Raw genomic sequence first — 27727 nt, forward strand, 5'->3', positions numbered from 1 at the left:
GAAACAAGGTCCAGTGAAGGCTTCATAAGGAGTCATACCTTGTATCGCTTTGGTAGGAAGCCGATGTAGTCATGAGGAACTAAGCACTATCAGAGTGAAACAAGGTTGCCTCCTCTCACCGACTCTCTTTGGGCTCTTTATGCATATTGCTGTGCAAATCCTTTTGCAACTAGTCTAGCTTTGTATCTTTGAATACTTCCATCTGGATTGTACTTCACTTTGTAGTGCAAAAACAAAACATAACTCATACAAGCCACTAAGGGCTGAAGCAAAGATATCAGAAGAGTATCAGGTGCTCAGAGCTAACACTCCTAGTACATGCCCAAGCTCCATATATACAAGTAACCTGGTGGCACTCTGATGAGATGTGAGGACCTCTCGTATGTGTCTACTGAGCGCTCTCTCGATGCGATGGAGGGTGATATCAATCTCTAGATCCAATGGACTACATCAAGGGTGGCGCCTCATCTCTGGCGGTCACCTCTGAGAAGGGTTGAAATAGATCGAACCTCGACCGTGCGTGCTTTAGTCCCTCCCCGTGTCGCATGCGGAGTGCATGTCTCGTCTAGCAACATCGTGGCGGAGACTCCCACTGCTAATCCATGATGCTCTCACCTCATCAAGCTCCTCTCCCTCAACACCATCCAATTTGGAGAGAGAAACCACTAGAGTATTAGAACTACCTCTGGAAGATAGTGAGAGGGGGACCAAAACGGACTCGTCAAACTTAGCACCAACGATTCCCTTCCTAAACGCCTTCCCTCACTAAATCCATAGCCACTACCAACTAAGATCATCTCTTTTATTCTCAATCCTCAACAAACCAACATATTTCAATCCACAAACAACATACACAAGCCAAATCACTCGAATAGTTGGCTAATGGGACGACCACCTATCGAGAACCTCTCCCCCCTAAGTTTGGGTACTCTCCTGTAGGCGACAAGGTGGTGCCTCTGTTTAATTTTCTCATCTCAGACATCAACATCGAGTACGGATGCTCACTCTATTGGCCCCACCTCTATGGCTTTTATTGTATCTAATGTTTTGTCTCATAGACCCTTCGATCTTCAAAAACGTCAATAAAATTTCTCTCATATCCAATGCCTTCCCAAAGCAACCTACTATGTCAAAACCTAGAATAACACTTTCTAGTAGACAATACATTGTGATTTTTACATATGCTATTTGTTGTTGGAATCACAGTTGATAACTTGACTAAGCTAAATCAAACTCTCAAAGCTCTACCAACAATGAGCAAGCTGCAATCACACCAAGCATGCGATCAATAGGTCAACAACAAAGCCCTTTTGGAGAGCAATGATAGAAATTCATTGCTTTTCAAGGCAATTTGTTGATCACACATTGGCAACGCTTCTCAAGCAAGCAAGACAATCTTAGCAATTTTTAATGTTAGTCGTAGGGCTTACAAGTAGACGAAGATTAGAATAATTGAGGTGCATGAGATGATAGTATCAAGAATCTTCCCACTTACAATGTGATAAAGGATCCGCCCTAGCCTATATTTTTATTTAAGTATTACTACCCTCACATATCTTGCCCTCCTACACTAAAGGTCTAAACTTGCAAATCAAAAAAGGTCCCATAGGTTAACCTTCTCTTTGATTTCATCTCGAGCTTGTCACCTAAAACTATGGCTCAATGATGAAGTCCATCTTCCTCGACCCCAATCTAATTACACATGTGCATGATCGGATTTAACTCCATGCTTACCTTGCATGGCATTGGATATGCAATTAACAAGCTATACAATATACAATGTTAACTTGCAACAAGGTCATCTCCAAAGGCAAAGCCTCATGCAAACTAGTTTATAGAATTTCCACAAACGAATCAGACAAATTTATAGAGTAAGGAATGCAGCTTTACACAATGAAAATTATTGTAACATCAACACCTTATGGACTGTAATGTTCAAGAAGCCACCACCTCATATTAGCCCGGCATGCTTCTGTTATTACAATGATACAATGTCCCTTACATCCAAGAAGATTAAGTCAATAATATATTAACGAAGAAGATGACAAAATTTGAGAGCATAAGAAACTCCAGTCAACCACCTGACTACAAATAATACCAGCCCATAAGCTACTAAGGACAAGCTATGTGAGACTACAATATCAAGGCATTCTTAATGAATAAAACCATTACAGAAGTGAGCCAGTCTCGACTACTTTGCTTGCAGGAGCCCGTTGCCGCCTCTCTACATGTGTAGTTGGGAACCAACCACATTTACCTTTGCTTTCTCCCTCTGACCAGCCAGTGGTGGAAACCTGAAACTATACACTTCAGATCTCTCTCTCTCTCTCTCTCTCTCTCTCTATATATATATATATATATATATGTGCGTGTGTGTGTGCGTGCACACATACATACATTGAGATTGATTATATATATATGCACGCCCACATAGATATATAAGATATCAATATTGGGTTTGGGAAGGGGGGGAGGGCGAGGGGGGGTTCGCAGTCCACGCGCGCGCATGCATGTAAGTATCGTGCACACGCATGCGCGCACGCTTTTCAGTCAGTACCAAGGAAAGCTTGCAAGCTTGAGACAGAACACAGAACAAGGCCACACTGGGGGACAATCAAAGGAATGGCTGTGTGTACTCTTCAGTCGACTCTCAGTGGAGCCAAGTTAACACGTCCTTCTCGAGTGAGCAGCATGAGACAGATTTAGTCACATCCTAGTGGTCATGAAAATTTCCTTCTAGAGCAAGGTCATACGAATGCTATGGACACACACATTCCCCAGGTCATGGGCAGTAGAAAAAAAGACCTCAAGCAGCTTGATATCAACAGCATGCATCCCAACAGTGGTTACCGATAGGCTGCTTTCAGACCAAATTTCCTTTTTGCTACCATTGTAATGCTGTCTTTGATACGTAGGTCATATTGGGCCTCAAGCAAACCTTAACACGACGATGATCATCATCACCACAGAAATCATAGAAAGACACAAGCATAATTCACACCCATGGGAGGTTAGGAGCATGCCTTCATTTTTCTCTTCCAAACAATTGTTGAAAACAAAAAAGATAGAAACCATACCTTACAAAGCTGAAAATAGAAAAGAGTAGGTTACAACTTAAACAAATTTGCCAGGAAAAAATTCCAACCCCACTCCCAAGGCAGGAACTTTTGGAGTGTAAACTTTGAAAGAACATAAAGCAGGTTCAGATCCTCGTAACATCTACCATGCTCTAGGCTAATCATGTACTGAGATGCCAGGTCTGCAGCTACTTCTATGCACGTGTAGAGGCTGCATTTACAGCAAGAATCGAGTTCCAAAAATTACATACAAGAGAGGATATCTGCCTACTTCTCCAGGACTACAAGATGATTGCAAGGAGCTGCCAGCTGTAGTTTGTCTGCGACCTATTCTTGCTGTGTTTCCAAGATCCTCAGAAGATACTATCCCCTTTCAAGTATCCTTTCAAGATTCCCAAAAAACAACACAATGGCGCCAAACAACAAAACTTCGAACACGAGGAACGCACCTTCAAACATTTTTGAGAACTTTGGAACATGTTTGTGGGAGTTCCAGACAAGGTGAACATCCCGGATGTTTGGACTGCTAGAAACGCACGTCCCCCCATTTCAAACGAGGGAGCACCATCCCCTAGTAACTATGCTGCCCCGTGAAACATTTTTGAGAACTTCGGAACATGTTTTTTGGAGTTCCAGACAAAGTGTGCGTTCCCAATGTTTGGACTGCTGGAAACACACGTTCCCCTATTTAAGATTGGGGAGTACCATTCCCTAATAACTATGCTGCCCCGTGCACCATCTCCCCTCTTTTAACGGACTTCTAGAAAATTGACATGATTTCAAGCACATGCAAATAGTTTTATGGAGTGTCCATTTAGTCCCACAACCCTAGTCGTCAAGTTCTACAGAGGCCTTATGCATGACCTATACAATTGCTAGCAAACCATATATGAGATGCAAGCTGAGAATCAAAACAAACCGGATAGAGTTCACATCCATGTTCCTCCTCCCTCCCTCTTAGAAGCTATGAAGAAGAAAGGAGGGCTGTAGAGAGAGATGACACCGTAAGGTGGAGTGGGATGGACAAGGAGGCACGAGGAGAGTTAAGGAGGACGAGGTAGGAGACTATAGAAGAGTAATGTGGCATGGGTGCGATGGGGGGTCGAACAGAGGATCAAGCAATAGACGATGCATTGGGTTGAGAGGTGAAGAGACTTGGGGATCCACAGGGAGAACTAGCCTCTTTGTGCTCGTTTCCAAAGAGTGTATTGTCTATCTTGCCAAGGAGTGAAAGGTAGATGCTCTGTAGGCTCCTTGCCAAGATCCCATAGTTCCAGCATCTATATATCTACTCCTATGTAGGAGCTTTTGGAGGAGCCACCTTTGTACATCCTGGCTTGCACTCGTTGCCCCATTCAAGCCCACTTCCATGCGTTTTTCGTTGCATACTTTCTTATCTTCCGTTCTTGAGCCAAAATTCAAACATTTTCTTGTGGATCTACTCCATGGTCAAGGGCCATTGTTGTTGAAAGACACACTGCAAGATGTGGTAAACTTGGGACTGACGTGTCGATGCTCCCCCTATTCTATTGAAATGCAATACCTATGAATTAGAGACAAGCCTCGTGCCGTCTCTTTGTAACAAAGGCACTGCCAAGAAGACGTGCTAGTGCTACCTCATCACACTCACAAAGACCTCCCAGCCTTGTAAATGGAGTGAGTGGTGAAGGGGCTAATGGAAACTAAGGAGAAAGAAAAAAGGGGGAGTACAAAGCGAGAACGGAGGAAAAGAGAAGAGAGGAAGCAGCAAGAACCCATGGGCTTCCCCGAGGAGCTAGGATTGATGAAGAAAGAGGTCCATAAGGTGCTAAATGACCCAGCAAAGAAATGGCGCAAGGGCGGGCGGCAGCCCCAGTCCAAACCAGGTCATGAAAAGCAGTCCCAAGGATGACTTTTGAGAGCAGGTGACACTAGCGAAGGTACACGAGTAAACCCAACTGCCCAAGGAAAAAAAATCCGGGGCAAGTGTACGAGACAAGGGTAGCTACTAAGTGACGAGTAATTGGTGGCTACTAGGTGATGAGCAAGTGGCTGATCAAGAAACTGGCCCAAAAACCCAAGCTAGTGAGGTGCAAATAGAGTGGCAAGAAGCAAGAGCGAGGGAAACCAAGAAGGGAACGCGATAGAAGAGGAATCCTGGACAGAACAGACGAGGAAAAAGGGACAACGGCATGTGCTTAAAGCTGTGGCGGGAAAAGAAAGAGCCAAGAAAAGGCTGGTGATGCTGAAACCACTACACAAGCAGCAAGAAAAGGACGGGGCAAAAGAAGGTGGGGGGGGAGTGGGCAGGTAGAGGAGCAAGCAAAAATATGCCCTGAGAAGGAGTTGAAATGGGCTGCGTCAGGGGTGGTGAGGGGCTAAAGGGAGCTCAATTGAGTACACATGCATAAATGGTATAAGTAAGAACACAACGCGCGTGCACACAGGCACCAACAAAGGGCACCTAAACCTCACCATAAATGTGGCACCTTGGAGCCCTTTGTCCAAGATAGATTGGATTAGGTTTTATCCTAAATTCAAGGCACGTAAATGATCCAAGCTATCGAGATAAAACCTAATCCTTGAAAATGGGAACTAGTCCACCCCCCATTTACCCTTTCTGTCTATTAAGGGACCAGAGGAAAAAGAAATAATAGTAGGAAAAGGAAAGGAATGTGACAACCCTAGACCTCAGATCCGGCCTTAAACAGCCTCCATCAAAGTAAAAACAAGCCACATACAACAAAGCACAGCATCTCAAACTAACCGCCAAACAATAGAACTCCAAGATGTCACCAAGAAAATTTGTCATACTCTAATAGACCCACAATCCCACAAAACAACACAAAAGCCTTGAGCTGACTTGCCAACCTACCTTGCTAGAAAACATTATCCGAATTTGATCAACAAGACCATGATCAATCCCTATTGCCCATATAGGCTCAAGCTCCTATGAATGTTTTTGCACTCTCCTTTCCAGTAGGATCAAATGGATTCACCTCAATTCTTAGGCATAGGGCCTTTCATCCTTTGCAAAAACTCTCTACCTTTAGGATATCACTAGCCTCAGGGTAAGCTACTAGCAACCCAATGTTAAGTAGGCATTGTAACAGGTGAGAGGGACGGGAGTGTGGAATTCAAATGGAGCTGGTAGGGGAAAGGGGAGGACATATTCCTAGGAAGCTTGTGGATGATAGGATCATATTATAAAGCTGGGAACATTACACACCATAAAACCAGTCAGCCTCAAACACATGCTTCAGTGAAAATATGTCTTTCCAAAGGAGCTTTGTTTCTTCTCACCTACATCCCATAAAAACAATTCATTGAATAGCTACAACACTCGTTCATGTCCATCTTCAATTCATTGCATATTCTGATAATGATACTAATAAAGGAGATACAGAAGCCTCAAATAACTTAAAAAAACAAAGAGCTGAAAAATGACAATGCAACAGGAGTAATTTCATTAGAATCTATAAACAATGGGCTCAAACAACACTAAAAATTTTCTTTTAGAAAACGCTTGTCTAAAATGACATGGTCTTGCCAATACATTCAACGCCAAAAACAAAGATTAAGATCTAGCACCTGACGAACTACGACATAGTCACCAATCGATAAAGACAGCTCTCCAGGTGTTTCTGCTTCAAAGGGATGGACGACCTGCATACAAAATAGAGACATTTTGAAGATGGCAAGTGCATGAAACACGTTTCTTGTTGAGATTAAATTAGCCCTACAAAACATAAGGCATAGATGCAGGGATCAGATTTAATGCTGTGTGAGATACTTCCCAGACCAAAGCTAGATAGCAGCCAGTTCACAGCTTCATTTGATTGCACATAGGTTGCACACACAAGCATGATGCAAACATGGACAAATGTGTTCTCAAGCACACATCAAAAACCTTGCTCTTGTCAACATCAACATTATAGAGCACTCGAGCCATAAAAAGAATTAGGCATACCTTAACATGTCAATTTGAGAATAAGACGTAGTCTGCTTTACCGCTTCATTGTTATCAATGAGAGTATTATAAAGAAATGGAATAGACTAAAGCTTTAAGAGAACCCCTCAGCAAAATGGGTGGCTGAGAGAAAAACATAGAACAATTTTGGAATGCACGGGGGCTTAAGGTGCAAAAAAAAAAAAAGGACTGAAGCTGTAAATACAGCGATATAGAGCACCAACAAAAGCTGTCAGTGGAATGACAACCTGAGGATGCTTTTATAGGCAAAAACCCAACTATTAAACATCTCAAGATATTTTATAACCCTGCTTATGCACATATTCCAGATGAGAAGAGAAAGACAGATCCAAAACCAGTAAAATGCAAGTTTGTTGGTTAGAAAAAACAACTAGGTTGTATGATATCCAGACTATCTGCATAGTTACCAAGGAACGCCATTTCCCCTTCCGAAAAGGAGCAAAAGCCATTCTGTGAACGCACGGGAAACTGAAACGTCCCCGGAACACCTTGATATCCGCACCCCGTCTGTCTCTCGAGTCTTGTCCATAGTAGGTGAGGAGTTTTGAAACGCCAAGTTTCAGTAAGTTAAAAGGGAAAGTGGATGATAGGGAAGAGCAAAAAGGCAAGAAGCCTAAACCATCTATAGGATTAATGCCTGATGTTATCAGCGAACAGCCTAATGATGATGCTACAGAGCTTTGCAGGGCATGGGGCAAAGTCAGGGATCAGATGTCATTGATCTTCTTTGACCCAAGTGCTCATGCAAACTTTATTTCTCCTAAATTGGCAGGCAAACTTGGAATCCATGCAGAGGAGATGGGACCTATGAGTGAAGCAAGATTGGCTTGTCCTGGCTTTAGCACTCCGGTTACCCCTATCGTTGGAAAGCTCCAATTGCATATACAGAGCTTTGTGGACAGCGAGGAATTTTATATAATGCCTCTTGAGGGCTGTGATGCTTGTTGGGAATGCCTTGGTGTCATAGGGTACATGCTTTGGTGGACACATACAATCGGAAGATTGTTAGAATTATTATTATATTCTAGGCAGTGGCCAATGTAATGTAATAAGTGGGTTAGGGGCACTTTTCCCTCTTAGAGGTTTTTCCCCCTAACCACAGTCTAATCCCTAACTACGGTTAGTGATTAGATAGGGTTTTGTCACTTAGACAAAACCCCTCATGTCTCTTTTGTACTCACTTCATTTCAGTCCACTATTGAGTAGACCTACGTTTCAGGGTTTTCTTTGCAGGTGGACATTGGAAAGAGTTTTTGTCAGGTTTTGTGCATAAAGTCATTGTTTGGCTTAGTTTTTGAGAGCTCATTTGGAGCTTTGGTAGACAAATTGCAAATTTGGGGCTTTCAATCAATTTGCCCTCTTTCGCTTGCAATTTCACCCCAAAATTTGAGGCTTTTGGTTTTGAACTACAATTTCATGCATTTTATGGGGTTTCAGTTCGGATGCAATTTGGCAATTGAAAGACCATTTGGGAGATTTGCAAGCAGTTCTGGACTCAGTGTGAGTCAATTTGCAGACTTTTGCCATTTTTTGCATATTTTATTTGCAGATTTTTAGGCAACTAGCAGAGCATTGTGCTGCATTTCGAGCATTTGATAGGCTGGGACAGTATTTGTCACTGTGGGCAGATTTTCTTTGGCAAGTTTATCTGGCTGAAATGGCTCAAAACAACCCCAATGAGGTGTTTGGAGTCCTCACACAGGAGGATAAGTTGGGTGGCACCAACTACTCCTTGTGGAGTTTTATGGTTCGCAACATCTTGGTTGGCAAACATCTTTGGGATTATGTCAATGGAGATGCAGCAAGGCCAAATTCTGTGCTACACCTGTCACTCCTACAGCTGGAGGCGGGGTAGAGGTCAAAAAGCAGCACAAGTGATTGGAGCTGCTGCTCCAGGGACTCCCACAACAGAGCATAAAAGATGGGATTCTAGGGATGCGCAAGCCCTATCAATAATTTCTCTCTCTGCCAAGAGGTTCATTATTCCATTCGGTCATGCAAGACCTCAAAGGCAGCTTGGGAGATATTGGAGAGTATGTTTGCACCAAGAAATGATGCCAGACTTTCCTTTCTGAAGAGAGAGATTTCTCACATGCATATGGATGAGGGAGATTCCATGAATACTCACCTCACAAAGCTTCAAGATTTGAGGGAGCAATTGCTGAATATTGATGAAGTAATTCCAGATTCTGAGATGATTACCACCACTCTGAATTCTCTTCCTGAGTCCTATCTTGGTTTCCACACCTCGTTGAATTTGTCATTGAGGGGGGGCAGCAATCTCCTCTCTTTTCAAGACTTGGTACGACTTCTGTTGCAGGAAGAGCAGACACGAAGAAATATGGCAACATAGGTTGGCGAGCATGCCATGCTTTCTAAGTTTAAGCCCAAGGGAAAAGGGCAACAAAAGCATAGCCCGCACATCAGCATAAAGCTGATTCAAGACAGCCCTCTTATAAGGCTAAGGGTGATGCAGAGAAGCCTAGGAAGAAGGGCATTTGTCACTAATGCAAGAAGCCAGGTCATTATATTGGTGAATGCAAGAAGCGCATAGCTAAAGAAAAGAAAAGGGATTCACGTATGGTTGTGTTAGATGCATCAGCTCCTCATTCACATGATGGGGGAGATGTTACAGCTAACTTTGTGGAAGAGCACTATGCCTTTTTGTTTTGCACTTCAGATTTTTCAGTGGGTAGTTCAGATGCTACAACCACTATTGAGAATGACCCTTATGCATTCTTGACTTGCAGTCATGATCCTTCAAAGGATGCATGCTCTCTCAGTGTCAATGAGACACCGAATACTTGGTATTTTGATAGTGGTGCTTCTAAGCACATCACTTCTAAGAAGAGCCTTTTTGCATCTCTGCATCCTCCACCTACTAAAAAGAAGCTGACTTGTGCAAATAATTCTTCTTATTCAGTGGGTGGAGTGGGGGACATCATCCTCACATCCATTGATGGCACAGATTTCAGAATTTCAGATGTTCTTTATGTGCCAAGTATAAAGAAGAATTTGCTTTCAGAGTCCTCTCTCAATAGAGGAGGATTTCAGGTTATATTCGATGATGCTAAGTGTGCAGTCAGAGACAGAGAATGACTATGCTTTGATGTTTTCTCGCACTTTGTATCGGGGTCTTTTTCAGCTTGACATATATGAGAAAAGATCCAATCTTGCACTTTTAGTGAGCACTCCCACTGCTGCGATGCAGAATGCGGAGTTATGGCATGCCAGGTATGGGCACATGAGCTGTGGCAACTTAATGATACTTCAGAAGCATGATATGGTTGATCATTGCCTCCTTTGGAGTCACCTCCTCATGCATGTGAGGGTTGCATCCTTGGCAAGATGCATGGATTTCCTTTTAAGAAGGATGATGCAGTAAGAGCTACTCGAAAATTACAGCTCAGACACAGTGATGTCTGCGGTCCCATGAGGACACTTGCTTTTGGTGGCTATCTCTATTACGTTACATTCATAGATGATTTCACTAATTATACTTGGGTCTATGGTCTTAAGGCAAAATTAGAAGTGTGTATGCATTTCAAACACTTCAGATAGAGGGGGGGGATATATGTCTCATGAGTTTGAGGCATTTTTGAAGGAGAAAGGCATCACGCATCAGCTTACAATGAGACCTACACCTCAGCAAAATGACAAAGCTGAGCACAAGAATCGCACTCTTATGGAGATGGATAGATGCATGCTTACCAATAAAAAGTTGCTTAACAGGTTTTGCCTCGAAGGCCTCATGTGTGCAAATTATGTTTTGAAGACAATCACTCCCAATGAGGCATGGCATGGGAGAAAGCCTTCAGAGTTTTTGGTTGTGTTACATATGCCCACGTGCCTGTGGAGTTTCGACATAAGTTGTCAGATAAGGCACTTAAATGCATTTTTGTTGGGTATAGTGCACAAAGCAAAGGCTATCGTCTCTACGATCTTGCTTCACGCAAGATTTTTGTGAGTAGCGACGTTATATTTTCAGAGAATTCAGCACATACACATGTTGAATTTACTCTTCCAGCTTCTTCAGATGATGTTTTTGAGGGGATGCTTCCTATAGCATTTGGTTCCCCATCTGAGGCTCGTGCTGAAAATCAGAATTTACAGCAACCTCCTCCTGATCCACATGCCCCGATTCAGCTACCTCCACAGCGTGTGGATGAAGTTGCCAGGCAAGAGATTCAAGACACCTGCTTTTAGTGGCTATCTCTATTATGATACATTCATAGATGACTTCACCAACTACACTTGGGTCTATGGTCTTAAGGCAAAATCAGAAGTCTTTATGCATTTCAAACACTTTGTGGCTATGATTGAGAATGAGACAGGACTCAAGGTGCAGACACTTCGCACAGATAGAGGGGGGGAGTATATGTCTCATGAGTTTGAGGCATTTTTGAAGGAGAAAGCCATCACACGTCAGCTTACAGTGAGTCTTACACCTCAGCAAAATGGTAAAGCTGAGCGCAAGAATCGCACTCTTATGGAGATGGATAGATGCATGCTTACCAGTAAAAAGTTGCCTCACAGGTTTTGGCTTGAAGGCCTCATGTGTGCAAACTACGTTTTAAATCGGGCTCCCACAAAGGCTTTGAAGACAATCACTCCCTATGAGGCATGGCATGGAGGAAAGCCTTCAGTGAATCACTTCAAAGTTTTTGGTTGTGTTGCATATGCCTACATGCCTATGGAATTTTGACACAAGTTGTTAGATAAGGCACTTCAATGCATTTTAGTTGTGTATAATGCACAAAGCAAAGGCTATCGTCTCTACGATCCTACTTCTCGCAAGATTTTTCTTAGTAGAGATGTTATCTTTTCAAAGAATTCAGCACATACACATGCTGAATTTAATATTCCAGCTTCTTCAGATGATGTTTTTGAGGGGATGCTTCCTATAGCATTTGGTTCCCAGCTGAGGTTCATGCTGAAAATCAGAATTTACAGCAACCTCCTCCTGATCCACATGCCCCGATTCAGCCACTGGTTGATTTTGTACCTCCACAAGGTGTGGATGAAGTTGTCAAACAAGAGATTCAAGAGATACACCCAGCCAAAACAATCTCGAATTGGTTGCTACAGACTCTCAAGGAGAGTAGGCTTGAGGCCCCATTGCCTGGCAGGACTCATAGTGCAGTAAGGCATGTAGGGGGGGCTCTTTCTGAAACGAACATTTTCTAATTCTCTTTAGTTTCGTCAATCACGGGCAAGCAAATTCTCAGGCGATGGCATCACGAATTTCCACCCAGCCAATTTTGCGGATCGCATGTTACTTAAGATACGTAATTTTTCTCTCATGCCTATCCACAAACCCACAACTCCCTAGATGGTTCCCTCTGCCACATGTCATCATTTTAGACCTTTTTACTTGGTACACCAATTACCCCTCTCTTGGGGCACAATTTAGAACATTTGCCCCTTGGCATTTTTACACATTTAGGTGCACCTAGGCCTTAGCACTCAGAACCACCTAGTCAATGCCATTACACCCTCACCTAAGACCTTGGCAGTTACTTCTCTTGACCATTTTATTTACGCACATAAAATATTACAAAAGTCGGTCATCTAAGAGAAAATGCCCACCGATCTTTCCGAGGTCGTGCTATCTCGGCTAGAGCATAACATTCCTTCCCTCTTCAAGCATCAACGTCCTTGATGATGAAATCTGGGAACACTCTCCGTAACTGGTATACGGATTCCCAAGTAGCTTCCGATAGAGGTAGACCATGCCATGCAACCAACACCGTGGGGATCTTCCGATTGTGCACTTGCATTGTTCCTCGGTCCAAGATTCTTGTTGGTTTGCGTCTTGCATTATCCTTTATCTCCTGAAACAAAACAACACCTTCGATTAGTGAATCACCTATATGCAAAAATTTCTTTAAACGAGAAACATAAAACACCGGGTGCACCTTACACCCCTGTGGCAATTCTAATTTATAGGCTACCTTGCCTATTCTCTTTAGAATTAACCACGGCCCACAGTATCGAGGTGATAACTTAGCAGACTCTCCTGAAGTTCACGACTTCGAGTGCGAAGGAACTCTGAGAAAAACTTTTTCTCCTTCCTTAAATACTCTTATAGACCGGTTTTCATCCGCATACACCTTGGCTCTATCCATAGCCTGGCGGATATTAGCTCTCGCAAGTGCTAGCATCTCCTGCATCTGAACTACAAAGTTCGCGGCACTAGGCACTTTTTGAGGTACTCCAACTATAGTTGGATTTGCTGGTCTATAACCATAGTTCAGCTCAAACGGACTAAACCCTGTAGAGGAATGTTTTCTATCATTGTAGGCAAACCCTAACAATGGCAACCACTTGTCCCATGTATGTTGCCTCAATGACACATATGCCCTCAGCATATCCTCTAAAGTCTGGTTAACTCTCTCCATCTGACCATCCGTCTCAGGATGATCTCCACTACTCATTCCCAACTCAGTCCTTAGTGCCTCAAATACTGCGGTCCAAAAATGACCGGTAAATCTGACATCTCTGTCTGACACTATGGATCTAGGCAATCCATGCAGACGAAATATATGTCTAATAAACAAATCCGCCACTTGCGGGGCACTAACAGACTCCCTAGCCGGAATGAAGTGAGCCATCTTGGTTAGACGATCAACCACCACAAGGACAGAATCATACCCTCCTTGTGTCGTAGGCAGTCCTACAATAAAGTCCATGGAAATACTCTCCCACTTACCTAGTGGTACTTCCAAGGGCTGTAAAAGTCCGGGTGGCTTCACCCGCTCGGCCTTACTTACTTGACACGAGAAACACCGTGTCACATATTCATGAATATGCTTTTTCATCTTTGGCCAAAAGAAATCTCGCTTCACGAGATCATATGTCTTCTCGACTCCTGGGTGTCCCGCACATGGGTTATCATGGCACTGTTGAATGACTCTCTGCCTGAGATCATTCTAACTAGGTACTATAACATGCCATTTCTGGTATATCTTGCATATGTTTGGCCTTTTCCGGATGCCAAGTCATCCTTTTCATTTTCCCCAGGTTGTAACACATGAGCTTTAGGCCATAAGCTCTGGACAAACTCGTCCACCTTTTGAGTTTCTCTGATCTCGGTCATTAGAGCACTCTCTAATACCGTGAAACTCATATGGTGCATAATGCGAGACAACGCATCAGCAACCTTATTATCTTTTCCTCTTCAGTACCGAATCGTCAAATTAAACTCCTACATGAGCTCTGCCCACCTAGCTTGGCGGCCCCTCAAGTCAGGCTGTTTATAAAAATGTTTCAGAGTATCATGATCCACATCCACATAAAACTCTGAACCATACAAATAATGCCTCCATGTTTTCAAAGCATGGATAACAGCATACAACTTCAATTCATGAGTTGGCCAATTCCTTTGAGAGGGAGAAAGCTTCTTGCTTTCAAAGGCTACTCGCCTTCCCTCTTGAAGGAGAACTGCTCCTGCCGCAATGCCACTTGCATCGGTTTCAAGGAACAACGGTTTCTGAAAATCAACTATTTTTAACACCGGTCCTGTGACCACAACTTGTTTTATGGTGTTAAAATTTTCTTGTTGATTCTGTCCCCATATAAAAGGTACTTTATCTGAGGTCAGATCAATCAATGGCGATACTATTTCGGAATACCCTTTGATATGCCTTCTATAAAATTGGACAAATCCCAAGAATGATCACAATGCGGTCAGACTCCAAGGGATTCGCCAAGTTAGTATCGCAGCCACTTTCTTCGGATCCATTTATACCCCCTGTGGAGTAATTATGAATCCTAAATATTCAAGCCTAACCATACACAGTATAGTTTTCTTTTTATTTACATAAAGACTGGCTTTCCTCAAAATACTGAACACTATTCTCAAGTGTTCACGATGCTCAGTAATACTTTTACTGAACACTAGAATATCGTCAATAAAATGTACTACAAACTTTTCGATATACGGACGTAGTAAATTGTTCATAAGCATGACGAATGTCGCTAGAGCATTGGTAAGTCCAAAGGACATTACCAAAAACTCATAATGACCAAACCTACTTCTGAAAGCGGTTTTATGCACATCCTTGGCTCTAATCCGGATCTGATGGTAGCCACACTTAAGATCTATCTTGCTGAAAATCACGGCTCCATGCAATGCATCTAGCAAATCATCAATCCGAGCCATCGGATACCTATGCTTAACACTGATATTATTCAAAGCTTTGTAATCTATACAGAGGCGAAACGTATCATCCTTTTTCTTCTTTAATATCATTGGCGAAGCAAAAGGTGAGAAACTTGGTTGAATCTGCCCCAACTTGAGATATTCTTCCAGTTGTCTACGCACCTCCACCTCTTCAGTAAAACTCATTCTATAGGGAGGTCTATTTACAGGTTCCGCCCCCTCAGTGCTAGTCGATGCATCATCAATCGACTCTACCGATGCTATACACAGACACAGAAACTCTTTCGGAGTCTTCCGAATTTCCATGGCTGAAATCAATGGTCCTCGAGGTAAATCCTTTTCACCTTGTAAAACATATTCTACTCCGTTCATCTTGAACTGGTAAATATGCTTTTTCCAATCAATGGCTGGATTTTTCCAAAAATGCCAAGCCATGCCTAGGGCTATATCTGCGTGAGCAAGTCTGGTCAGTTCAAAGTCCAACTTCTCAACATAGTCCTGAATTCGAAGTTCCAACTGGGTAACCCTTTGGTCCCATACTTCAGTTGAACTTCCGTCCGCCATCCTGACCGTATAAGCATAGTCAGACGGACTAGTTTTCAACTTAAGCCTCTTAATAAGCTTCGAGTTGATTACATTGTGTGTTGACGCTGAGTCAAACAACACAATCACATCATGACTGGCTACTTGCCCTTTCATTTTAATCAACTCGGGCTCATCGAAAATCGTATACCCCGTTGCTGCGGGCTTTGAAAGGATGTTATCAAGTGCACCGCTTACTAACTTAGTAACAGACACACTTAACAACACAGGTACTAACCTCAAAGAAGGTCCCGCCAATTGCATATGCATATGTTCCGCATTGGGACTCTCCTGCATTTCCGCGTCGCATTCAGATATTATCATATTGGCCGCGCGACGGTCTTTATTCAGTGAAAATCTTTCCACTGATGTCGCTGAAGGCAGCCGAAGCATAATCCTTCTTTTCTAGCTTTCTCTTTTTGCTCAGGGGTCAACGAGGACTTTGACCAAGCCCGCGCTGCCATTGGAGTTATTTTTCTTTTCACCCCAACGGTGGTACTTGTTTTTGCTGGTCCCTCAACCGGCTTCACCTGCTTGGTTTGGCCACTTGGCTGCAAGACACTTGTCTTTGAAGTCCATTTCCTCTGAAATCCCCCTTTTCTCGGGTACTCATTTTGAGTCCCTGCCTGCACAAATCCACTAGATCTGCCTCTGGCATCCTCATAGTTCAGGGCCACTGCAATAGATTCATCTAATGTAGTCACATATTTAGCCCGAACCTCCATCTTAATCTTATCGTTCAGTCCATAGATATAGTCTTTCAACTGAACCGACATAGGGAGAGGGTCTATTATCTTCATAACACATTCCCTGAACTTGTCAATGTACTCTGCCACCGACAAATTCCTCTAGCGAAGGTTTCTATAAGCATCCCAAGCTCGGGACTCTTCGTCAGGTGAAAGAAAGTGTTTCTTAAATTCAGCTTTAAACCCTTCCCAGGTGGTAGGGGCAACTTGATCTTTCTGTTGCTTTATCCACCATCTATCCGCTGCCTCAATAAACAGGTGAGTGGCCTCACGGATTTTCTTTAGACTAGATCTGATTTCACAAATGGCGAAGGTTTCTTTCCACTTGTGTAACCAAACCTCGATCACATCAGAACTGCGCTCGGTCATCGGACCAGCGTACTTCTCCGGTCTATAGTTGGCAATATTAGGCACCTTGACCTTCGCATGCTCTGATGAGTGTATACTGGGCTCTGGCTCTGCTGGAGCTTTGCCCTTGTCAATTCTAGATGGCCTAGCCGACAAGGCTTGCACCATCTCCCTAATCTCATTTTGACCAACGTTCACTTGAAGCTGCTGGTTCATGATTTGCTGTAAAGCATCTTCTAATACCGAAATCCTACCCACCAGAGTAGGTGTTGTGTGATGGGACACTTGTTGTGTAGACCGTGCTCTAGATTCACTAGGATTCACCCTGGAATCTTGTCCCTCTGCCTCCATTGTTTCAAAGGGATTTTTTTTTTCCCAGATTTCCCTTTGTTGTACAGGAATAATAAACTGCAACCTTTGCTGTACACGAATAAATCGCCTGCAAACTGGAAACTAAAATTCGATATAGAAGAAGAGAAAATTTGCTCCCTGGAGTAAATCGTCGGAGGCACACCGAGACCCAGAAATCACTCGTCACTCCTCCTGTTGAACCTTGTTACGCTGGTTTTGGACCACAGGTACAAGTCACGATGCTTTGAAATCCTCCGGCCTGTGCAAAACGGGAACATCTATTTTTTTCCGTCTGCTGTTACGCAGATTTATCACCCCGCTCCACATATCGCTTCACTCCAACAAATCCCGCGCCTGGTGTAGACCCTCCGCGTTGACGGTTAAGCTACGTCCCTCCACTCTATCAATAATTTGATATTGATCTTGGAACCACCGGAGGTCGACCTGTTAGGTAACGCTCATCGAAGATCTCCCGCAAAACGAACTCAGCCACCACGCTGTCCCCACGCCCTGCTGTTCATGTATCACGTCGCATGTCAGCGCCGATTAAATCTCACAAACCGTTCTAGTTCTGTGATCCATCAAATCAGCCCGTTCGTCCAGCGTGAAGCTCTGGTCTTTCGTCCATCCCTTGATCTCTACCATGTGCTCTGATACCAAATGAAACAAACATTTTCTAATTCTCTATAGTTTCGTCAATCACGGGCAAGCAAATTCTCAGGCGATGGCATCACAAATTTCCACCCAGCCAATTTCGTGGATCGCATGTTACTTAAGATACGTAATTTTTCTCTCATGCCTATCCACAAACCCACAACTCCCTAGATGGTTCCCTCTGCCACATGTCATCATTTTAGACCTTTTTACTTGGTACACCAATTACCCCTCTCTTGGGGCACAATTTAGAACATTTGTCCCTTGGCATTTTTACACATTTAGGTGCACCTAGGCCTTAGCACTCAGAACCACCTAGTCAATGCCATTACACCCTCACCTAGGACCTTGGCAGTTACTTCTCTTGACCATTTTATTTACGCACATAAAATATTACAAAAGTCGGTCATCTAAGAGAAAATGTCCACCGATCTTTCCGAGGTCATGCTATCTCGGCTAGAGCAGAACACTTTCAGTTGAGACAGCTTATGCAGGTACTCTTCTTGATGAAGAAGAACCTGACTCTTTTGAAGAAGCAAAGGATAATGTGCATTGGATGCATGCCATGCACAATGAATTGCAGTCCATTCAGAAAAATCAGACTTGGGATGATGTGGATTTGCCACCAGGTAAGCATGCCATTGGTACCAAGTGGTTTTTCAAGGTGAAAAGGAAGCCATATGGATCCATTGACAAGTACAAGGCAAGGCTGGTTGCCAAAGACTATGCACAGAAGAAGGGTATAGATTATGAGGAGACTTTTGCTCCTACATCCCGGATGACCACCATACGGTCAGTTATTGCAATGGCTGCAAATTTTGTTTGGAATGTCCATCAGTTGGACATAAAAACAACTTTCCTTAATGGGGACTTACAAGAAGAGGTTTATGTCAAAGAACCTCCTAGATTTAAACTTTTTGGCAATGCACTCAGGTTTGCAAGCTTAACAAAGCTTTATATGGGCTGAAATAAGCCCCACGTGCATGGTATGCCAAAATTGATGCATTCTTGGCAAGTAAGGGGTTACATAATAGTCCCACGGAAAGCACCCTCTAATCAAGAAGGATGGGGGGGATATTTTGGTCATCATTCTTTATGTAGATGACATGCTGCTCACAGGGTCAAATGAGGAAATAATTGCAGATTTTAAAGCTGAATTTGACACGACAAATTTAGGCATGTTAAATTTTTATTTGGGGATCCAATTTATACAAGACAAGTGTGGCATCGTTAAGTCTCAATCCAAGTATGTGCATAAGCTCTTGGATAGGTTCAACATGCATGATTGTAAGCCTATAGCCACTCCCATGGAGCCGGGGCTGAAGCTTACTATGTATGATACAGGTGAATCAGTGGATGTCACACTTGTAAGCCGTTGGATGCCTCATCTACTTGTGCAATACACGGCCCGATATTCAGTATGTAGTATCTCAAGTGAGCAGATATATGCACAACCCAAAGACAACACATTGGCAGGCTGTAAAACGCATCTTCCGTTATTTACAAGGCACAAATTCTTATGGCTTGATGTTTCCCAAGGGGGGTGACTTGCAGATGCATGCTTATAGTGATTCAGATTGGGCTGGAGACTATGATACCAAGCAGTCCACTAGTGGTAATTGTTTCTTTTTGGGCAAAGCTTGCATTTCTTGGTTGAGCAAGAAGCAATCTACAGTGGCTACTTCCTCATGTGAAGCTGAGTACAGGGCGGCTTTCACAGCGACAGTTGAGTGTGTTTGTCTGCGACGTTTGTTCGCTGATCTTCGTCTCTTTTTGGAGGGTCCTTCTCCAATTCTCACTGATAGTCAGAGTGCTATAGCAGAGCCAAAGAATCCTATGTTTTATGCTCGCATGAAGCACATTGAGGTTCATTATCATTATGTCAGAGAGAAGTTGAATGCAGGGGAGATCAGTATTATCTATGTGTCAACACATGACAATGTTACAAACATCTTTCACCAAAGCACTTCCACATGAGAAGTTTGAGGCATTTTGCAGTGCCCTAAACTTATCTCCTTTTGGTGATTGATCACCACCTTGTACACCACATTGGCACTGCAGGGGGTGTTAGAATTATTATTATACTCCAGGCAGTGGTCAATGTAATGTAAACTTTTCCCTCTTAGAGGTTTTTCCCCCTAACCACAGTCTAATTTCTAATTACGGTTAGTGATTAGATAGGGTTTTGTCACTTAGACCAAATGCCTCATCTCTGTTTTGTACTCACTTCATTTCAGTCCACTATTGATTAGACCTACATTTAGCTCTCACTCTTGCTCTCCTTGTTTCTCACAAAGATCTCCCTGGAACATAGAGGGAAGAAGCATGTTTTGGATGCCAAACTAAAGGGAGAGTCAGTCCCTCTTGTATCTGCTTCAGCTATATGCTCAATAATGAAACATCATATTTCTACGTACTTAGTTTTTGCAAAGGATACTAGGTCTCATGATCCACAATTTCTAAGCTTTATACCAGCCTGCCCTTACTCATTTGCTTATAGTAGGCATTCACTCACCCATGAGCAACTCGTAGTGGAGGCTGCAGATGCTTTGTACCACAGCACGTGGATCACCGTACAAGAACTCCTACCCCGTACTGTCGTACCTGACCGTACAATTCACTGACCATATGTACAAATCCCACACAACCTACCATACCAACTGCGCTGAGAGCTTCGTACATAGTCTGTACAAGCAGCAATTAAGGCTCCGTGCACAGCCCGTACCAACAGCGATTAAGGCCCTGTACACAGTCCGTACCAACAGCAATTAAGGCCTCATACACAGCCCGTACTAGCTCATACTTGCAGCCCGTACCAGCCTACGCTTAGGATGCCGTACCAGCCCGTACATAGGATTCAATACCCGTCCGTATGTCGCCATACCAGCAGCATTAATTGCTCCTCCCGTACCGTTGTACGGACTATATGCCTTCTCTCCGTGGAGGCGCCAACCTTCGTAAGACCACCTCCGTTCGTGATTCTGTCCCCCCGCCATCCTTTTCTGTCCAAACTTTTACCCAAGGTCTTCCTTGGGCTTCCTTTCCAAAAGGGGCTTGCATGGGCTTGCCACGTGGCAGCCCATGCCTTGGGTTGCCCCCAAGGGCTTCATTTGCCCCTAGGCCCCCTCTAGTGGGGCTTCTTTACAAGCCTACCAATGTCCAACTTGAAAGGCCTAAGGTTTTTGGGCCCCTTTTTGGCCCTAAACCTTTCAGTTGCCCCCAAAGCACAATTGCCTAGTAGAAACTTGCACACCCACATCCCGTGACCACGTCATTTAATTACCGGGGTCAAGGCCACATGTGAGCATCAAAACTCACGCCCTCCTGACATACCTCTCTCTTGAAACCTGGCAAGCATCCTCGATTGCATCTAAATGTTACAAGGATATGCAATAACTAAAATACACTTGAATATACCATCATAAAAGCATGTATTACCATTGAAGACAGCATATATGATTGTTCAGAACCTAGGATAACAATCCATATAAATTGTAAAAACCAACTCATAGTGACTAGTACACTGATCATAGAAGTCCTAAGGTAGATATACTGTCAGTAAGCAGTACCTCGGGTGAAAGAAACAATATCACCAAGCGACCTCTAGATATCTGAGCCTGTTTGTAACATAGAGACAGAGGTACTACGCCTCTCTTGAGCATTAGGCAATGCTCCAGGCCTATGCTCTGCTGAGCCTGAAGGAGCCACAACCAAGGTCGGCTCCAACTGAAACGCATCTAGATAGAGTTGTAATAACTGAGGTGTATCTGCCAGATCACCCTCTTCCAACCACTTTGCATGTAATGGAGAATAATTTCTGAATTTTACCAAGTAGCGGTGGGAAACTATACCTATGATCTTCCTTTCCTTATGTACCAAAATCTGCTCTGGAACTAGGATCTCATCCAATTCCTCAATCTTTGGTTGCATCTCATCAAGCATATCCTCTAGCACATCAACCTTGAAAGGTTTAAAGAGACTCACATGGAAAGCATTGTGAATCCTCCAGTGATCTGGTAGCTTCAACCTGTAAGCTACATCACTTTTCTTTGAAATATGAAAAGGCTTATGATATCTCATGCTTAGTTTGGGAAACAATTGTCTCTTTTCTTTTCTTCCTTGCTTTTTCAAAACACAAAAGAACCCAATCACCTTCATTAAATATCAATTCACGACGGTGACGATCAATTGCCTTCTTTTGCTTTGCTTGAGTTTTCTGGAGAGCCTGCTTCACCTTCTTATATGCCACATCCATGCTTTCAACATACCTATCAGCTTCAAAAATCTTATCCTTTGTATGCAAGAAAGGTGGAACTTTCCTGCCTCCTTCCACTATTTCAAAAGTAGCTTTCCCAGTGAAAATATGCATAGTATTGTTGTAAGCAAATTCTACTAAGGGTAGAAACCGCTCCCATTGTGTCTTACGCTCAAACACATAACATTTCAGCAAATCAAGAGCAGTCAAATTAGCCTCTTCGGACTGCTCATCTGATTGAGGATGGAAAGAAGATGAAAATCTCAGCGTAGTGCCCATATTTTCGAAGAGCCCTCTCCAAAAGAGACTCGTCATGCGCAGATCGCTGTCACTTACGATAGATTGAGGCATCCCATGGTATTTGAAGATGTTCTGCATGAACAACTTTGCCATATTATCCGCTGTAATTGTTGTTCCTTTGGGCGGCTTGCAAGTATGGGGTTGATAGGTTGGCTGTTGCCTCAGGATGTATACCCATAGCTGGGCAGTATTAAATGCCAACTACCCGGGAGTGGGTAAAGTAATGACCAGCATAGTACATGCTTGGTAAGAAGAATGCACACAAAAGTTATGCTTTGGGTCATGCTGTCCAATGAGCAGTGGGCTGTGTTTTTCAAGAATCTTGCTTGGTAGGGTGATCACAAGGTATGCTCGCAGATATTGTTTGTGCTTTTGAGCACCGGGGGCAGTTCAATGATAATTTCACCCATTGTTTGGGTATTCCATTGAGCCAGTGGACACTTTAGATTGTCTGGGGAGTGTGTGGCCTTGTTTGGGCTGCTAGAAGGCACTCTCAAGTTAAATGCAGGTGTTTGCACTGAGTATGGATGCCTATGGTCACATGGTTGGGATAGCAGAGCCCCACAGGGCTAATGTGTTGTGATACTGATGCCTCGGAGTTAGAGAAGAGCATTGAATGCGTGTGAGTTGGTACTCACTGTGTAATCTCTTTGTGGCACTCTTCAATTGATAAAGAAATACCGAAAGGGGCACCAAGGCTTTGGGGCCAGTCTGTGTCTTTGTGTTTTGAGCAAGAGTGCTCTAGCTCCCCCTTTCTGTCTGTGGAGTGTTTGCTGAGTATTTTATTGTGAAGGCTTTTGTTTGGTTAGTGTTTTACCACCCTCTTGTTAGCCTTGAGGCTGGTTTTACCTTCCCCCTTTTGATCGGTCAAGTGTCCCATGGATTGCTGACCTCAATTTTGTAACAGAAGGTCCTTTTCTTTGGGGGGGGGGAAATGGAGACTGTATGGGCGTTTTAACACCCACAAAACTAACGTAGCATTCTTGAATATATGCAAGCTTACGTAGTGTGTCAGAAGGTCAGAAGAGAAGATTCATCGTAAAGATACCCTTCTTTCCTACATTCAAGCAATTTGTCAAAACTAATTTCAAGTTATGCCTGCAACCTCTTTTACTTGAACTAGTGAGCTCACTTTGAATAAGCCATAGGTCCCTGTGAAAAAATCAAAACAAATCAAATCAAATACATAGACAAATCTTAAATTTGGTATCTCAATCAGCCCCATTGCTAGAGCAGATAAGTGACACACAGCGATACAACCCAAGCAAACTTCAGAAGCATAAAAGTCAAGGATAATCGTTTAAACAATGAAAGAGTCTGAGACCGCCTACAAGAAGGTATCTTACTTCTGCAAAAAAATACATCGCTTTCTGAGTCAAACTTGCTCCAGAAGAGAAATCTGGCCCATTGGATTTGACATCGTCATATGATGGTGGTGGTATATAGGACTCAGGCAATGCACTAATTGAAGGAGTTGATTCACTACGCTGACGCTCAGCAACCATCTGTGCATACCAGAGCTCAAGTAAACACAAGTTCTGCCTAGATTTTTCCGAACCAAATCCAATTCCTTAAAAGTCGTAAATGGACAGTCTTGGAATGGATACTATAGCATTAAAAAACCAGCCAGAAAGTTAGGTAGAGATCAGTAGTCATCTGTCACTGACCTGTGAGTGCAGCTGATCAAGAATCTCTGCTGCCCGCTGATGGTACATCCGCTCAGCTTCCACCTGACAAAACTCATCAATATGGCTCATCAAAAGTTCCCAATAGACCACATCATTTTGCATAAACCTCCCTCCCTTCCCATCTCTCTCCCCGAACGGAGAAAAATCCAGTCTGTACATTCATGACAGCATTGAAACAAGCTTGGCACAATAAATGGTGAACCAGATACACTCCTTTAGGGTCCCTTTCCTTTGCATTTTGGGGGAGCATTCAGATGCATCATGTGGAGGTACTTCCAAGGTGGCTGCAGGCTGCAGCAACTCCACCAAAGCTGCTTTAAAAGGTTCAAAACCATGCGAATGTAGAAGTAGAGATGTTTAAATACAATGCAAAAACAAAAACATGAAACAATAGGCAGAGATGCCAAAATGATCAAACCATAGTAATAAAGGAAGATGTTAGAAAGGGTTAGTATGCAAGCCAGAAAAGCTTATATTTTGTAAACAAAAGACGCCCGCATCTTGGACCTAGTGGGTTCTTTGGAAACAAACCAAAGGGAGACACATACAACGACACGCTCTCATGTCTTTTTATTGAAACTTAAGAAGATATCTCTTAGAACGGGGCTCACTCATGGTAATGAGAGAATCACCGTCCTCGAGCCACAAGTTCAATGCTTGTGCAACGGAATCCTTGTGGGAAATGCAAATTTCCTCGTGGGCTTCAAGACCAAGAATGAGAAACTCGAATCAATTTGACTACATGAAATTAGACTAGTAAAAAAACAAGGCAACCTAAAGGAACTTGGAAGTCACAAGAGGTAATGACGAAAATAAAAGAGTTCAAACAGCCAACGAATCACAAGTGAAGGAGACTTTGTCACAGGGTAAAGTGGTCAGAAGGGGACAGAACATCCCATTCGTAAGAAATTTGGAAGAGGGACTCTGCCAATTCAAATCACCCCATATACAAATTGCAATTTTGAAATTACGCCCCTCATAGTACATTTCAAGAATGTGGAAGCAATGCTTGCTATGCAAAGGACGAGAGCTTATGTTTGAAGGCATCATAGGTCTACATCATGAAGATATCATGGGTCACATCAATAAAGGCCTCAACCCCCCACAAGTGAAGCATGAGAAGATGTAGATGGTTTTAAAAAATGAATGCTAGGAAAGATGTAAATTGAAAGTGTACAAAGACAAGAAAGATATAGTTTCAAAGGACAAGACCAAACATAGGGTCTATGAGGTCATCAACGAGTTTTCAAACATTGCTCGTTATTCAAAATCACCCGAATGTCCACAGACTCAAGAGAGAACATCCAAACATGCACAAATACAAAGAGGATCTGAAACCGGCCTTCAATAAAATCAAAGGGCAGTAAAACTTACAAGTAACCAATCAACTCTTACACATTAACAATTCAGCAAAAGTATTACCAGAAGATTGGGAGCTAGAGTGCACCTGCACCAAGACAAAGAGAGAGATTGATCCCAAACCTTGGCACCCCTTTCGACATTTCTTTAATTAAGTCAGAGGCCCTGAAATCCAAGCTACATAAAGGATACAATCCTTCTTACAACTAGCCATATCCCAGTGGGCATCCACATACCCTGCATAGCCCTTACTGTTCACTACTCTCACCACTCCTGACAGTAGGTCTCCATCCCTAGTCCAAGAAGCTTGCACACGTGACACACCCCGGAACTGTTACTAGCACCCCACTCACCACTCAGTTCCCCACAGCTGTCACTAGTTCCCAACTAGTCATCCATCTGATCAAAGCAGAGAAAGAAAGCATACACAGCTTTCTTCCTTGTCCAGGACTGCCATGACCAATAGTCTCTCACCCTATGGGTCGCACATATCCTGATACAACAACGTTGTTTCCAATAAGAGAACTGGCATCACAACACAACAAACACTATGGCAGTCACACCTGTACCATCCCTCTCGAGGTTCCGGGGATACTTCCCATTCCAAGCATGGATTCTCGACCCATGCCTACTCAGCAACGAGGCTGTACCAAAGATGTGCCGTCTGGCTAGCAACCACTACCTACATGTGACCCATCCCCTAAAGAAACCAAAAACATATTCCCACACGGAACATGTTACTTGCCAAAGCCAACAAATAGAATTCACTATGAATTCAATCTCACTTGCATTCAATGCTCTTCACACCTTAAGTAGGCATCAGTATCCCAAAAACCCGGAGTTGTTGCTAGCAGCCATACAGGGTCACACAACTCCCCGAATCCCTGCAGGTGTCTACTGCCTCACTGAGACACCCAAGCAATGCATAAGAGCATCATTGACCTGCCCACAAACTTCAGAAGCATGAATTTGAACTGCAAAAATCCACAGTGAACCTCTCCGCCAACTAGACCTTTCCAAACACGGTTCAAAGAACTATACAATCAATGTTAAGCATAAGTGAACTTTTAAACAGCCCGGAGCTCAAACCAAGCTCATCCACGAGCTAATGCAACCCACTCTCAATGATGCATTATCATGCATTTACTTCAGCATAACCAGACCGTACAACAACGAAGTCCGAGTAAAAAAGAGAGAAAGAAACGATGGAATACAACCAGCCCCTTCCGGAGCAATTCATGGGCTGTGAACTTGGCCCTATGAGCAGCTAAGACCTCCATCAATGGAGCTGACAACCTGGGAGACTCCTTAGTGCTGGCTGTTCATGGTACAAACAACGCACAAGTCCACTACTGGGCCAAACCTGCTGTGCAAACAGCCCAAGACCTCAACTCTGAGCAGCCTTGGAGACCTTGACCAGTCCATGTACCAACCTTCATACGTTCTTCTTGCCCAGAAACTTCACACAACTCTGTACGTAGCCCGTACATCGTACCGATGCTCCGTACAATTGTACAGCTGTTTCCTACACAATCGTATGGTACCACCACGGAAAGATGTGCTGCTCCAGCCAAAGATCGCATGCAGACCGTCCAGCCCCTGAAGCCGTACAACCACTTCTCCACGAAGGATCCCGCATCTTTCCTTTTCCTCCTCCCGTGAACTTACGTGCGCCATTTTTCTTTCGTAAGGCCTTCTGAGGCCTTCTTTTCTAAAAGGGTCTGCATGGACTTGCCACTTGGCAGCCCATTGGCCCCAAGGGCCTACATTTGCCCCTAGGCCCCCTCTAGTGGGGCCTTTTTTAAAAAGGCCACCAATGACCCACTTAAAATCCCAAGGTTCTTTGGGTCCCTCTTGGCCCTAGACCTTTCATTTTCCCCCAAGGCACAAATGCTAGGAGTTCTAGCATATCAAGCAACCCTTGCCCACGCCCCTTGTTTTCTCGGGGTTCTGAGGCCAACATTCATACACCAGAAATCACGCCCTCGTGACACCCCCCTCTCTTGAAACATTGCAAGCGTCCTCGATTGCATTCTGAAATACATGGGAATATACCACCATTAGAGCATGTATCACAAACTGGCATAGCATATATGATTGTTCATAGCCTCAGGTAGCAAATTGCAATCCATATACACTACAAAAACCGCATAGTGAGACTAGTACTCTGATCATAGAAGTCCCAAGGAAGATATACTGTCAGCAAGCGGTACCTCGGGTGAAACATACAATG

The 27727-nt window shown here is 43.5% G+C and overlaps 1 protein-coding gene across 1 annotated transcript in view; it reads right to left on the reverse strand.

Annotated features, from left to right (window-relative positions):
* Nucleotides 1-1904: 1904 nt before the first annotated feature.
* LOC147891759 (SH3 domain-containing protein) overlaps nt 1905-27727 on the reverse strand; it is a 78296-nt gene continuing 52473 nt past the window's right edge. Inside the window, exons 8-11 of the mRNA XM_087388445.1 lie at nt 24115-24177; nt 23794-23952; nt 6648-6722; nt 1905-2294 (exon numbers count right to left, since the gene is read on the reverse strand). Coding sequence (XP_087244571.1) covers nt 2169-2294; nt 6648-6722; nt 23794-23952; nt 24115-24177 — 423 coding nt within the window. The 3' untranslated portion in view covers nt 1905-2168. The remainder of the gene's footprint in view (nt 2295-6647; nt 6723-23793; nt 23953-24114; nt 24178-27727) is intronic.

This window comes from Dipteris shenzhenensis, chromosome 17 (assembly GCF_047967505.1).
Source record: "Dipteris shenzhenensis isolate YYH24624 ecotype China chromosome 17, Dip_SZ_1.0, whole genome shotgun sequence".
NCBI lineage: Eukaryota > Viridiplantae > Streptophyta > Polypodiopsida > Gleicheniales > Dipteridaceae > Dipteris > Dipteris shenzhenensis.